Source organism: Dromaius novaehollandiae, chromosome Z (assembly GCF_036370855.1).
Source record: "Dromaius novaehollandiae isolate bDroNov1 chromosome Z, bDroNov1.hap1, whole genome shotgun sequence".
In the NCBI taxonomy this organism is placed as follows: Eukaryota; Metazoa; Chordata; class Aves; order Casuariiformes; family Dromaiidae; genus Dromaius; species Dromaius novaehollandiae.
The window spans coordinates 34,596,259-34,611,853 of NC_088132.1; the positions used below are offsets into that span (position 1 = coordinate 34,596,259).

Here is a 15,595-nt window from a genome sequence, read left to right on the forward strand (position 1 = left end):
CACTTGCACAGGGCCCGCCCTGCACACCCCTTGGCAAAGACACTGTTGTCCAGTCCTGTCACTTCAAGGCTCTGAAAACTTTGAAGATGCACAAACCCAACACCACTAACTTCATCTGAAACACAATGCTATATTATTGCAAAAAACCTATTTGCCATAACAAGCCATTCAGAAAACCCAATACTCTCTCATTTGAGATAAAATGAGAGAGTTCCTTGATATTTCAATTTCCTGGGTTAGATTTTGTGTAGCTTTTGGCTAATGTACACAAATAAATAAGTTAAAGAAAGCTAAGGCTATAAATTGGATACCGTTTCATTTATAAATATCCACTTTATTTTGATTCTCTTCCAAAAAAGGTCTTAACAAAAAAGGTGGCCAGAAGTGTTACGCATGTTGTAAATTGTAACTTGGTTAAGTTAGGCTGTAAAAACCAAACATGTAAGTGAAGTCAAGCACAGTGTAAGAAACAAGCCATTTTTTAATTAACAACATATTTACAAGTTCATAAAATCAATTGAACTGGAGTAGATGTTCTGTGTTTGTCACCAATATTTTATTGTAACTGGTAACTTGCACACTTTATAGTAGGACAACAAAAAGAAAATAAAGTTCACTATATACAGCCTTTGTACAGGCTACTTGACTATACACAAGGCATAGTGATCATAACACAACCTAGTCTTCATAATAATCTGTGCACAAAAAGACACCAATCAGACATTATGTGAACATTACAGTGAAATGACATCACAAGTCCAGTGAAAATTCAGCATAATACAAAACATATTGATCTACTGCAAATGACATCCTTTAAAACAATAAGCCTTTATTCAGTAGTAACTTAACCAGAGTCTGATGCAGAGATTTGTTGTGTAGTTATAAGTCTTTTAAGTGAAGCAACCTCTGCAGATAAGTTTGCTATCCCCTGCTTCAAATACAGGTTCTCTGACTCAGAGACATTGTAGATATTGTCTTTTATTTCAACAACTCCAGTTTTGCAACCACTCTGAATTTTTACGTTGAGCTCCTTTTGATGCCAGAGTTCTGGTTTGAGAGACCAGTCTTGGATATTAGTCACTTGAACCGAGAAAGGAGTGTGAGAAGAATGCACCAAACTCTGTGCACCATGTTTTTCAAGCTCAAAATGTCTTTTTGATGACATATCAATAGGTGATGATAGTTTCTGTGTGGCATCATAGTCATTATCCATTGCTTCCACTTTAACTTGCATGGCTTTGGCTTTAATTCTAAGCTTGTGAGGCAAAGCTGAAGAATTCACTTCTGGGACTTTAACTGTTGCATGAACATTTTTATGTTCGACTGGGGAATGGATTGGACCCTTAGGAACCTGCTGTTCATCTTCTCCATCAGATGACTTTCCAACCACACCATCATCAGTTTCTGAAGTTCTGGGGGAATTACTGGAGGACCTATTAACTTGCAACAGAGGAGGAGAATGTGAGTATACATTAAAGGTAGTTCCCATGTAGTTTGGATATATGGATGTTTTATATGAACCTCTGTCATCTCTTGGCTCTCTCTCTAATTCCATAGGCTCCTGTTTTATAATTTGGAACTTGTTTTCAGGACTTCTGCAGTTGTTTTGTATACGACTCGGTTGAGTATGCTCCGTTGATGCTATTTCAGACACATCAGACATAGAGCTTTGAGGAGAATGTTTGATGACAGAAATACAACTGCTACCCACTATAGATGGTTCGTGTTCATCTGCAAATGAACTAATATTTGATTTGGAACTTTGATAGTCTTGGAAATACACAGTTGTTGAGCTACTGAGTTTCTGGATCTCTTGGGCATAGGCTGCAGAACTAATTAAACCAAACTTTAGCTTCAACGAAAGCAGCTCCGCCTTCAAAGTGGCATTCTCCTCTCCCAGTGCAATTAATTTGTTCTCTAAGACAAGGTCATTCAGTCGTCGTTTTTCACGAGATCTTTTGGCAGCTTCATTATTTTTCCGCCTTTTTTCCCAATACATAGCATCTTTCTTTTCATCTGGAATGAATTCTCGCTTTCTCCGGCAAGCTGAAGATTTGCTTTTTCCACTGCTTGCTTCAGTAAGTAGTATGTCTTCATTTGTAGGCAAATCTTCAGACACTTCTGATAAAGTAGACTTAAGTACCATGATTTTGTCCACATTGCTACTTGTGTCAACAGGTCCGTGTTCCTTTTTGAGGGTCTGCATTTTCCTCAGCTGCATCAGAAACAATTTGTAGTAGATCTACAATGAGCAACAGAACAAACTATTTCCCCAGTACTTCTCACACCACAACAACTTGATAAATACAGTAATTTTAAATCCACACACATTCTTCCTTTTGTTTCATATTCTCAAACAGAAGTGTCTAGATCCAATTTGCTTGTCAGAGGCAATGAGAATCTTCTAAATAACCTGCAATAAATAGAGAACTAGATTATTATTTAGGAATTGCTCGTTTGGGGCTTTCAAAAGTAGCTTTCAATACAAGTCGTACACTAGTAAGTATTTATTAAACCGGCTGTAATATGAAAGAAGCTTAACACTGCAACAACTGATACGCTACGCTTTATGATACCTAGGTAGCAGATGTGCTTCCAAAACAAATACAATATGATCCAAGGAAAAGCAATAAAGAAAAATATTTGGGTTTTGATCTGACAATACTGTTGTCATAGGACTTTCCATGATATCACTGACCAACTTAAACCTGTAACATTTAACACTGCAGAACAGCAAGCATGCTGATGAACACACTGGAAAGTATCCTGTTCTTCCAAATTAAAACATCTCTTCTGAAAACAGCTGTGGTGTGAGACTTAAAAATGCTATATATTTGGGTCCTCCACAGATTAAAAATAACATAAGCTGACTTAGAGAAGCTGGAGTGTTTTCCATTGTCTTAAAATTACACTGCTATCCATTAAAGCTATTACAGGATACAAAAACAGTAATTAAATCTGTAACACACACTTGGAGTTTTAAAATCCCTTATTGATCCATCATATCAAACTAATAAATGCACACATACAATTCTGACAAACACCTAACTTAGAAAAGGTGACAAGAAAAAAAAAGGATTTTTTATTTCCTATCTCTTACATACAGAACTCTAAAAGCAGTATTGAAAATAGATTAGAGAAATTGAAAAAAGTCTTATAATATCACAGTACAATTTAATGCCCCTAAGGCATGCACACTTGTGGAAAACAGTGTTTATATTAAAATGCATGTTTGGATCTAAAAATATTACCTTTAATGAAAGCAGACTAGCTTAAGCTTTTGCTCCAGACATTTTGACCAGTAAAATTGAACTTAGCATTTAAATTGGCATCCGTTTTATTTAGTCCCTGTCAATACAAAAATACTTTATTCACATAGCATCATTTGATTCTGATCTGAGACACAGGTTCTCCATACCTCATTTCTACACTCAGTCATGTTTCTGGGAAAACAAATGTAATATGACAATGTCCTATAGGACAAGTCAACAAAGATTCTTCCCTGTATAACAAAAAAACAGTGACTTCAGATTAATGTCAGTATTTATCGGGAATGTTTTACAATGACTAATGAAACTGATTTTAACATTATCAGTTGTGAAAGTTATAAAAGAATTAATGAATTGTATTCTGCCAGTTTCTCTTGTCTTTTCCAGACGGCAAAGAGGAGTGAATGATGTAATAACAATTAAGCAGGGTCATAAAGACTCAGGTTTCAAGCTGGGTTCTGTTCCATCAAACCATGCCAACTCTTCTGTCATGAAAAATTAACACATTTAATAGAACAGCTAAGTAGAATTTCCTAAAATCCATAGTTAATTACTGACATGTAACTATTTGTCTTCAACAATACAGCCTTAATGGAAAATAGTTAGAAGCCAGCCACACCAAAGACACTATCTAACGTTTTACTGCAAAAGCAGCACCACAAATTGCCATGTTTGTAAAGCAGAAATGTAACTCTAATATACAAGCAATTACATAGTTAGAGCCTGATCCAAAATTCAAACTGGAGTCAAAGGGAGTTTTCCGTCAAGTTAAATAGGAGTTGGATCATGTTTAAAAACAAACAAAAAAAAGCCTCACAACAAAGCAACATTGGTTTCTCCAAAAATCCAGTATAATTTGATTTGCTGAAGAAACTGTACAACCGTTCTGTCCATTTTAGTGCTATGTGTCATCACTGGCTCAATTAATATGCATACCAGTTTTACTATAATACAGCCTAATACTTAAAAAAAAATCAGTGTTGAACATATGGATTTTAATGCTATTTACAATAAGGTAGAAAGATTGAAATGCAGGTAAAATGTTTCAATAGTCTTGTGCTACATCTACAAAAAACAAGACAAATAGGTTACCTGGTCTATGGCATTTGTTGAATATTCAGTCTCTAATGTGGCTTTACATTACAAAAAAGAAAATACCAAGCCTCAGGATTGCAGGGATATTGACCCATAATTGTCCTGATATACTTCAATCATTGTATTTATTTGTATCATTAACAACTTCTGGGTTTCTGAGGAAATGCATCCACTCTACAGCACACAGTGGGAAGCAGTATAACGTGCACTGACTATCTATGAAATCATCACTTTTCCCTCAGTATGCGTCTCAGCCAACTCTCACTGAAGTCAGAAGGGTTCAGACAGCTTCTATGGAGTTCTGAAAGGCCTCACCAATGCAGAGATCGATTGCATTTTACAATACTAGAGAGCTAAACTCTTATCCAAATAATTTATATTGATTCTTCTAGGTATGCATACATCATTATTTTCTATATGTTTATGTGCCTTATATCCCGGAACATGTACACTCAACGTGGAAATAATAGTAATGGCAAATAAGTACTTACAAATGGTAAGATCTGTGCATATTTTTAGAAGCCACATCACACAGGTGCACGCGCACCCCCCCCCCCCCAACCAATTTAATACACATGGGTGGGTTTTTTGTTTTGTTTTCTGTTTTCTTTATATTCCAGTCTTCCATTTCCACACATAGTATGGCAGCAACACATCTTGTCTTAAATAAGATTGTTTGGGGACAAGAACTATGACTTTGTATCTATCTGTATGGTTTCCAAATCGAAGCAATCCCACTCTGGTGTTTATCCAACCCTATAAATTTAGGGGAAAACATTAATAATGACAGTAACTGGTGATAATAAATAGCAGAAAGGTTTGGGTTTGTGTGTTTTTTTTCCTCCCTTAAATGCATGTAGACTGTGGGCATAGCGCATCAGTATGACCTTCTATTTATCAGTGAAAAATTCAACTGCAAGTTCGAATATAGTCTCATGCAGCCAAATACTGGTGTTGGGCTGCACTTAAAACCCAACAACTTGCAGAGTTCATGTCCCATGCTCCACAGGCCTTCTACAGCTTGGGGCATTCCAGGGCACGATCTGCTTGTTTTAGCACTGATAACTCCTGTTTTGGCCAGTCTACCTCCTGTACACACTGTTCCTGGCACAAATGGACTCAGTGTGGAATAGGTAGCATGTAAGTCTAGAGCAAATATAAGTTTGTATCAAAACAATGGTGTTTTTGCATGCAGTATTCAACTTTGCTCTCTGCCAGAGTCCATCAGTGGCGCAGTCAAGACAGAAATGTCACATGTTTTATCAGTCTTACGGGTTTGCTATTTATGTAGTTAGTTCTAATGCCATTACTTTAGTCACCTAACAAAACAACAATAAAGCTCCAGCTCTTTCCACATCTTCCCTGAACACTTTTATCATGGTAACCAAAACTGCTGCTCTACAAACAGGAGTCAAAGCCCTAGTTTGTTAATAGTTCTCCATGTGGATCAGCCCAACACTGAGTCTGTAAACAAATTAAATTCCATCTGATGATAATGGCAAAATGCCTTCAATAAAAACAGCCATTTCACTTCACTTGCATTTTATAATTCCACTGGAAAACATCAGTATTTACACATAAATTAATGAACTGTAATGATTCCTCTGACTGTATTTCAAATTCCAGTATTTTCCCTTATGATTAATTTTTCAATTGCTTTATCACTCCCTCATAAAGAATTATAAAACCAACATTTAATACTGCCTTACATTACTCACTGTTAAAGATTTGGGGGGGGGGGGTGGATGATGTTAATGGCATTGAGTGTCAATTCAACAATGTAATAACACTCGACCCTATTAACTTAATTACAGGCCTAGTCTTGCTCCCACAGCGATTTTGCCATTGGCTTCAACAGAAGTAGGATACAATCCCAGATCCAAATATTAATGAGACTGTTTTATAGGATTCATACTATTGAAGCAAGAAATTATGTATGGAGAAACCATGAAAAGTTAATTTACCCATGGACTTCAAAAATACTTAAGTGCTCTGATAGTGTCAAAATAGTACATTAAGGATATGATCTTGGGGACTTATGAATTCACACTGTAATTCTTGAAATGTGTCAAAAGGTTGAAAGACTGGGACACAATCTTGCCTGTTCTTTGCAATTTAATTACATAAGTCAGTTTTCCTTTAGAATATGCATATGGGTCTCCACATATACATACACATTTCCCACAGAGTAACTGCATATTATTGTATTTATCAAAATAATTCACATAATCTCCAAGCTTAATTTTTCAAAACATTTCCTGTAGTGAGCTAATTAATTCTATTGCTCCAACATTTTGATAGTCATTCTACCAAGCTAAATGAAAGCCAATTTCAAGCAGTCAGATGCTTTCAAAGTCTTCATTTTGTAAAGCCAAGTGTCTACAAAATTTACCTCACTGTCCTTCAAAAATGGAAAATGACTGCAAAATAGAACTTCATATTAAAAAAAAAAAAAGAAACATGTCTTTATCACTGACATTTTAGTAAATAACAACTCAGGCCAACTATGTGGCAAAGTATAGGAAAAACAATAGAAGTTCATATTGATGTGTGTGCCCGCACACATTTTTAGTAGTAGCTTGCTGTGTTTCGCATAGGTATCATTAATTATGATATTGATGACATCCTGTCACAGGTTAATTTATCTATTTTATAAACCTGTCCACATAGTAGAAGAGCTGATATATAACCTGTTCCTATGTACCCAAAAATGACTAGCTTGTACTGCAAACATTGAAAAACTGAAGACTGTTTTGCTAACTATCTGAAGACCTTTAGGAGGTATGGAATTAACACTAATGCCATTGTACATGTAGGAGAGAAAAATGAGTTTGAGTCTAGCTAACAGATACACAGCCTAACCAAGCACTACTTAAACGTTTTGGAGCTACTCTACCACTACTGCTTTTCACAGACAAAATTATGCTATCAAATTCTGGACCTTTCAGGTCTATAATAATTTAGAAATCCTCTCCACATGAGGGTGTGGCTCCCAAAGCCCAATCCAACCTCTACTGAAAGAATTCAATATACTTTTGCCTTATTTCTAGCACTTTACTGAAATTCCATTCCTGCTGAAAAAAGGTTATGATGACAACTCCACTGAAGAGTGATATTAGCCCTAGGATAGGCAAGGCCTAGGGTCTAGACAATGTAGCGCAAATGAAACTCAGACTTTCTGGAAACCTGAGGGAACTGAATTTTATGCTATGATAGACAGGTTATCCAAGGTCACAGAGGGAAACAGCATTTACAATAAGAATGTTGAATGCTCACACAGACCATGAACCCATTACAACAGCATGGAGGAACACAGATCTATTGCTCCCACATTACAGTTCCCTTTTCTTACAACTTAATGGGCATCTGAACTGCTTACGGTTCCAGGATCAACATGCAATTAGGTCAGTGGCACAGGGATGATGATAGCTTTGTACAAGATGACCTATTTTTGATAAAAGGGTGGTTTTCTTTGTCTTATTGAAGGAAAATTATGGGAGGTGCCTACGCAGTATACTTCATTTGAACATCAAGAATTATTCATCTACTATGACAGTTTTCAATCAATATATATATAAAAAAGTACAAGTCCATCGTGACCCTTGGAACACTATTGCAATTTCATATTACCAAGCTCCAAGCTGCACCCAGAAAGTTCATATTGTGTGTAATTTTCATGAAAGACTTCCATTGTGAAGAAAATTAGTTAAGTTACTGTTTATCTTAATAACTACAAATTAGCTCATTAAAGTATAGCTTGCCTCCCAAAGGTAAATTACACAAATTATGCAAATAAAAAATTTTTTTGAGAGAACCAAACATATGTTAAAAATAGCTGTTGTTCAGAAAGGTCAGCCAAGGTTAATAGATGCAAATTTGACCTGTATTTTGCTTAGGAAGTCAGTATAAGTCTATCAGATCTGTTTAATTTTTCCAAAGAAAATGTTTTGCTGCTCTGTTGGCAGGGGGGGTGGGGTGGGGGGACAAAATCCAGTGCTGCTGAAAGTGCTCGGGGTTGGGGGGGGGGGGGGAGAAGAGAGAAGCAAAGGAAACATATTACATATGTAAATATTTAATTATATTTAAATAAAATGGCATGACATATCTATCACATCACTTGCTGATACCTGTAATAAATTCCCAATAGAAACAATAGTTACTGAAGTTACAGTACTCTGACAATACTTCTCCTCACTTCAATAGCTACTTGACAGTAGGAAAAACTAGGTTTCACAAAACCATAACTTTACTAGTAACAATGTTCTGTAAATGAAATCTCAACCTTCCTAACTTCAAATACTAAGACCATGATTTGTTTTACTGCTTTCCCCTAATTACGGGCCATAAAACAAAAATACAAAAATCAAACACTAATTATTCTGACAACAAATAGCTTTCTGTTATTGAGCTGCAGTCTTACAAATGCCAAGCGTGGACCAGACCTTCAGCTGATTTAAATTTATATAGCTCTATTAAAAAGCAGTAGAATTATGTCAATTAGTCCCAGCTGATGCTCTAAACATACGTCTTATTATATAAGAACTGAAGTACAAATATGTAAAATTAAACACTGCCTTTAAAAGTCTTGATCTCTACCACTCATTGCAAATGGAACTGAGAAGTACCAAATCTTTAGCGCTCCAGTCCTGCAAGAGAGCCCAGGTGGGAGGGATATTGCCTGCAAAAGGCCTCATTATCTTTATTGAGAGTCCAAGTATTGGGTTCCATTCATAAAAGGATGTCTGACAGGACTGGCACCTATGTCTGTGAAAGCCATCTTGATGGCAAAACCTGGCTAATTACTCAAGTAATTCGGGAACAGAACTGAAAGGTAAACTAAGATGTGGCAACTTCAATAAAAGGAAAAATAAAAATTTATTTTAAATAATGCTTTCTTTCCAACAAAAAATAAATATATTTCTACAACAACTGTGACCAGATTCAGTCTCAAAGTATGCTATTTTGGACCTGGATCAATTCAGTACATAAATTAGGGGAAAAAGGGGGGCGGGAGGGAGATATTAAATAAGATCCTACAACTAATCCATTCCAGGTATACCTTTAAAACAACAAGTTTTCAGGAACACTGTTTCCACCACATTCTGAATTAAATCCAAGTACATCCTTGCTTATACAATCTTATTTTGACAGTCATGTTCACCATGGGTAATAGATAGCTACAAATATCTTGTTTAAAAAAAAAAATTTTTTCCCCCCCAAACACTAAAATACTGTAACACTGAAATCAACTGACATTTTCTCTTAGAAGAGACTGCAGGAATTGGCCATCTATTTGCATTTTTTTCTATTACATATCCTAAGCACATTTATATCTCATAACCGGCTGTAATGATCATGGCAAGGTCACCTAGAAGAGTCAATTAAGCTGATGAGTCAGATACATTGCTTAACAGTGTGTAATAAGCCTCAAACAGAGGATTTTATTGTTCACATTATTGCATCATAGTGATGTTATAACAGCAGCAAGACTGCTGTCTGGAAAAAGAAACTATTGCATAAACATAGTTTGCATAACTATTTGTTAAAATAAGTCAATTTAAGATGAGCTTAAGAGGTTTTTTTTTTTTTTTTAAGAGTTTTATTTCAAGATAAAGGATTGGGAAAAAAGCAACATAGCACTGATATCTTTTGTAGACTGCATTGCTTTTATTGCAATAGAAAGAATGTCTGTGTGTTCTACAAATTTCAGCCAAAGCATGGCAAATACTGTTCCTTCTTAGGATAAGATAAGCTGTGAGGAGGTCATGTAAGTTCATATTGCTCATGGGAAGACTGTAAGCTTTCTGACACCTTTCAAATCAGTTCCTTTAAAAAAAGGGAAAAAAAAATCAATACCAGCAGAATCTTGAGGCTTTGAAGTCAAATCCAGGATGCTGGATATTTAAAAAACTAGTTAACAGCCCTTTAGAGAATAAGATGAGTTAAAAATAGAAAATAAATAAAAATGAAAAGTGAAGGCAGATAATTCTGAAGAGTGTTAACACTTCAACAGTCAAATAAAGACATCTGTAACGTGAGAACTTTCATAATGATATGTTAGTGCCACTGATATTAAGAGCCTTTACTGAGTAATCCTCGATTTTGTTGGTTTAAAACCAGGTCTTTGGGCCCACACCTGAAGCCTTATTCATTCAAATTTCTTATCAAAGTCAACATTTTGACTGAATAAGGACTGCAGAACTAATGCCCACAGCAGTATTTTAAACTAGGCTCTGGCTTGAATTAATTACTGAGGAGGGCAAAGATGACTCAAAGTAGGTTACATACAAAGGAGGGAACACAATGAAACTGAGTGCAATCATACAAGTTACAAGGATGAAAAAAAATCAGGTTGTTTGGTTTTAACACAGCAGTAACTCCAAATGGCTTCACTATCAAAAAGCTGTACTTGACCTCAACAATTAAGTAGCAGAAAAGTTTGTGCATGTTATCAAGAATTTCACATTTTTTAAATATTTTACCGTTACTGCCTACAGCAGTTATACAGAACATACCACAGTGACTGTGATACTAAATTTTAACCTCGGAGGCTTTGGTCATTAATGCAGTGATTTTGGGTTTGCCTACCGAGAAGATCAGTTGGACACAAAAGAAATTACTTCATCTTTAAAGGCAAGTTACCACGAGCAACTTGCAAGGCAGCCTGCTGTCGAGGACCCCCGACCACGGGAGCTCGGGGCATGCCTTTTGCCACTGGTAACGCCGAAGTGACTTGGCAAAACAACCGAATTGGGAAATGGCCATTTTTTATTGTTTGTTACGTAAGGAGAGAGCCGAAAATATTCGGGGGGCGGGGTGGGGAGGGGAGGAAGGCTTTCGGCCGCTCGTGGCAGGCCGCCCCCTTCCCGCCCGGGCCGCGGCAGGGCCGGAGCGCGGCCCCGCTGCCCCCGCCCGCGCGGAGCCCGCGCGGCCGCCGCTCACCTGCCCGCCGGAGCCCCTCCGGCCGCAGCGGCCAGCGCGGGGCTCTTTGTCTGGCTCTCCCGTGCCGCGGCCGGCGGTCAGACGCGGCCGGCGCCCCGCCGCGGCCCGCCGCCGCCCCCGCGAGGGGAAGAGGAGCGGGCGGCTCCCCTCCGGCCCGCCGGGCCCCGCCGCTCCGCGGGGCGCGGCGGCGACGCGCGGGGCCGCGCTGCGGGGAGGCGGCCGCTGCCGCGCTCGCCACAAAGGCGGCGCGGCGCGGCAGCCCCCTACGTGCCCGGCGGCGCATGGCGCCCGGCCCGCTCCCCCCGCGCGGCCCCGCGCTGTCCCCCCCCAGCGCCGGCCGCAGAACAAAGGGCTGTGGGAGCGGCAGCGCCCCCAGCCCTCGCCCGCCGCCGCGCGGACGGGGCCGGGAGGGGGCCGTGGGGGGGCCGCGGCCCCGCCGCCGCGCCCCAAAGGCCCCCAACGGCCGCCCGCGCGCCGCGCCCCAACGGCCCCCCAACGGCCGCCGCGCCCCAACGGCCCCCCAACGGCCGCCGCGCCCCGCGGGGGGAGCCGGCACTACCTGGGCGCCCGGCGCGGCGCGGCGGCCCCGGGATCGGGCCCGCGGGCGGGCGCTGCTGCCATAGCCCCTTTCGCCCCCGCCGCGCTGGCGCCCAGGCCGGCCGGGGATTAGTGCCACCGGGAATGTCATACTGACCTACTTCGGCTCTCCGCCTCCTCCACGCTAAAGCGCCGGGTTCGCGGGAGCGGGGCACTCGCGTGCCCCCTCCGCCCGGCGCTCCTCCGCCCGAGCCCACGGCAGCCGGGAGGGGACCGGCAGACTATCTCACTTCTTCAGGGCTGTTGACATTCTCTTAAATTCGTTCCTCTCTTAAATTAGATGTTCCCTTTTTTAAGAAATGACAAGTGAAAGCCAGTACCAAAGAAATTGTTTAGTGTCTCGGCGAAATGCCGTCCTAAAAATACAGCCTTATCAAAACGTCTCTGAAGGCGTGGAGTTAAAAATCCAAGCAAATGGCCTTGAACGTCTATATGCACAGCTCTGGAGAAAAGACCAGAAATAGCACATGAAGCCACAATTGCTAAAATGTGATAGGGCTAAATATAGATTAACACAAATTTCATTTTAAGGTACACGGCGCACACTCAGCGAGCACGAGTTACCTCCCCACTTACCCAGTTGTCTACTTTCCTTATTAAACATACTTTAACAAAATCTGTTACAGTTGCATCTTTTTAGGGTGAGATTGTCCTAGTTTCTTTGTAGCGAGATTATAAAATCGCATAATTAGCTCCCTCTTCCTAGCCTGACTGCCAGCAAATTCTGTGGTTACATAATGCAACATTTCCAGGAACTATTATGTGATCGGTCCTGCAGTGTCTGAAAAACAGCGACAAAAGTGACGAAAAAGGCTTAGGCAAACACAACCTAGCAAAACACGGGGACTGGGGGGGCGGAATGCTACCATTAACGCCGCTTGCCCACAAACAACATCCCTGAGCACAGCGTGAAAACAGGCTCTCTCCGGCGGCCCCTGACAAGCGATGGCCACAGAACTCAGACTCCACACATCCACAGATTTCTCCCTTCCCCCCCCCCCCCCCATAAACGCACAATAGGGTCGTAATTAATGACCTAATGCTTAACTCTGCACCAAAATTACCACGGCGTTTCACACTCGCGCACACATCTCGTCCTAGCGCTTGCTGATATTTCACAGCGAAGAGATTATGCAATGTATGAAAGAACAAGTCCCACAGACCTTCCCCCGGGCTCGCTGGGCGTACCGGCGACAAACAGAAGAAGAAAAAAGATACGGGGGGGAAGGGGACAGCGTTACATTAAGAACAACGCTGCAAGCACGGGAGAACCTTAAACAGGCATTTTTAAGGATTTCTTTCGGTGCCATTATCCCCTCCTGCGAGCCTCCTGCCAGCAAGCAGAACCAGCCTTTTTAACCTGCTGCCGCCGCTCGCAGACCCCTCCCCACCCACCGGGAGGCCAGAGCCAGCGCCGCGGCGCCTTTCACCCCTGAAACACCGCTCTTCCTCCGATGGGGAGACATTATGCAACCGCAGCCCAGCCCCGGCCAGCGGCGAGCAGCCGCTCCGAGCCTACGTGATGCGCGGAGGGCGCTGCAATCAGCGCGGCCACCTTAAGGCGGCCAGCCCCGGCGCTGACACGCCAGCAAAAGTTTATACACACACCCGCATACACACATACCCGCGCGCACCCAGCGCGGCGCTCCGCGCCCCCGCGCGCGGCGGCCACACTCGCCCCGCGCCTTCCTACCTCCAGTGCGGCGCGGGGCGCGGAGCATCCCCCGGGCCGGGCCGGGCCGGGCCGAGCGGGCTGGAGGCGAGGCGAGGCGGGTAAGGCTGGGCAGGCAGCGGCGCCCCGCTTGTCTGGGAGCGGAGCGGCCCCGGTGCGAGGCAGCGAAGGAGGGCGGGCGGCAGCGAGGGAGGGAAGGAGGGAGCGTGCGGCGGCGGCGGCGCGGAGGGATGTGTGTTAGTAGGTCAGGGCTGTGCGCGGCGCGGGGCGCGCAGCCCGCATGCCAGCCGCGCCGCGCCGTGAGTGGCGGCGGCGCCGCCCCAATCCGGGCCGGGCGCTCTCGGGGGGCGGCCAATGGGGACGGCCGGGGGGCGGGCCGGGGGCGGGCCGACCGCCCCGCCCCCCGCCCCGCCGGGCTGTGTGTGGTACAGTAGGTCTGTGTGCTGGGATTGCATAACCGCCGGGCGGGCGGGGGGCGCTGGCGTTTACGTAACCGCCCCTGGCGAGCCGGGGGGCAGCGCGCGGCGGTTGCGGGGGAGGAACCCTCCCCGCGCAGCCTCCGCGCGGCGGAGCGGGGCGGGGGGGCGATCAGCGGCGCGGCTCGGCGGCGCGGCCCCCTCCCCCCAGCCCTCCGCCCAACGGCCGTTCCGCGGGGCGGGGGCGCGCAGGGCGCGCGGCGCACTGTGCCTCGCCCGCTGCCCCGCGGAGCGGCGGCTCCTTCGGGCCGCGCCGCGCCGCGCCGCGCCGCGGGGGCTCCGCGGGCGTACGCGGGGCGGGGGAGGGCCGGCCTCTGCCCCTGGTCTGGGGAGGGTTTAGGCAGGGGTTTGAGCGCGGTCGTCTTTATTGTCGGGGAAAATTAACTGCGCTGTAGCTGTCGCTGCGTTGCCGTTTGCTTGGTATGTAGCGTAATGAGATTGTATCTGACCGGAGTGTAAAAATAAAACCCTCAGATCTGGCAGAGGCATTATCGTCTCAGAGTAATTGCACAAGACCTGTAAACTGTGTTTCTAAGGCACGTATCTGCCATCTAGCCACGGCGTGTGGGTAATCCTCCAATGAATTATACTTAATCTTTGACTCGCAAGAAGAAAAAAAAAGAGAGAAAAAAGGAAAAAAAAGAGCTTGCTGAAGATACGCTGGCTCAGTGCTGGGTGTGTTCCCTGCTGTTACACCACTTGGCATTTTGTACTGTGAGCTACAAAGCGTACACTGTATGCATCAGAGAGTGCAGCCAGTGTTTTCTTTTACTGATCTTCAAGGATGAAGGATTTCGCTAGTATTTATTCCCCTGACTTCATCCCCGCTCTGCACACTGTGCTCAGAAGCAGGGCCGCCTTGCATACAAGTCCCTCGCGCTGCTGCCTGTCCGCTGTCCCCGAGAGGCCATTCCTCGCGGGTGCTGGGTGAGCGAGTGCCTGCCTCCATCCAACACCTCCCCAGCTGCCCCCCAATGCCGCTTCTCCTCGTGGAGGAGTCAGAGGAAGGGAGATTAAATAAGAGAGTGTGGTGCTGGTCTGACCCTTGTTTAACCTCCATTTTAGAAAATGACACACGGCCAGCAAGAAATCCAATTCTCCACTCCAAATGTGTTTGAATGTACACACATTTGATTAAGTGTGTCAGATGTGTCTTCCTCATTTTTCTCTCACGGAAGGTTTATCACTCCCTCTCTTTTTTATTCCACAAGTAGCATTTGTGAAGACAACAGAAAAAAATCTCTTTATTAAATTCTAGTTCCAGACCAGAAATGATTCCTGATTTCATTCTGTTAAACATTCTTACTAAAATAGCACACTCCTCACTAACATAGCCCTGTTATATTACCCTGTCATCCTGTATTTATATGTCAACAGAGATAGCTCTCTGGAGCAAAGCATTCCTAACAGAAGGCAAATTTGGAAACCAGAAGACTTCACTGAATACTTTTCAGTTTATCTCAGTCCCTGATCTTTTATCATACTTGCCCATACCTTCCCTCCACAATAAATCTAAGTGCCTTGAATTCATTTATATTTATCTC

General features: G+C 43.4%; 1 protein-coding gene across 5 annotated transcripts in view; it reads right to left on the reverse strand.

The window, feature by feature from the left end:
• Window positions 1–313: 313 nt before the first annotated feature.
• LOC112978802 (nuclear factor interleukin-3-regulated protein) overlaps window positions 314–15,595 on the reverse strand; it is a 76,749-nt gene continuing 61,467 nt past the window's right edge. For 2 of the 5 annotated variants that reach the window (XM_064502899.1, XM_064502900.1), the window contains exon 3: window positions 314–2,413. In XM_064502899.1, coding sequence (XP_064358969.1) covers window positions 845–2,221 — 1,377 coding nt within the window. In that variant the 5' untranslated portion in view covers window positions 2,222–2,413 and the 3' untranslated portion in view covers window positions 314–844. Of the gene's footprint in view, window positions 2,414–11,306; window positions 11,419–12,000; window positions 12,326–13,596; window positions 13,905–15,595 lie in introns of those variants that run through there. The other 3 variants (XM_064502898.1, XM_064502903.1, XM_064502901.1) reach the window with 3 other exon arrangements.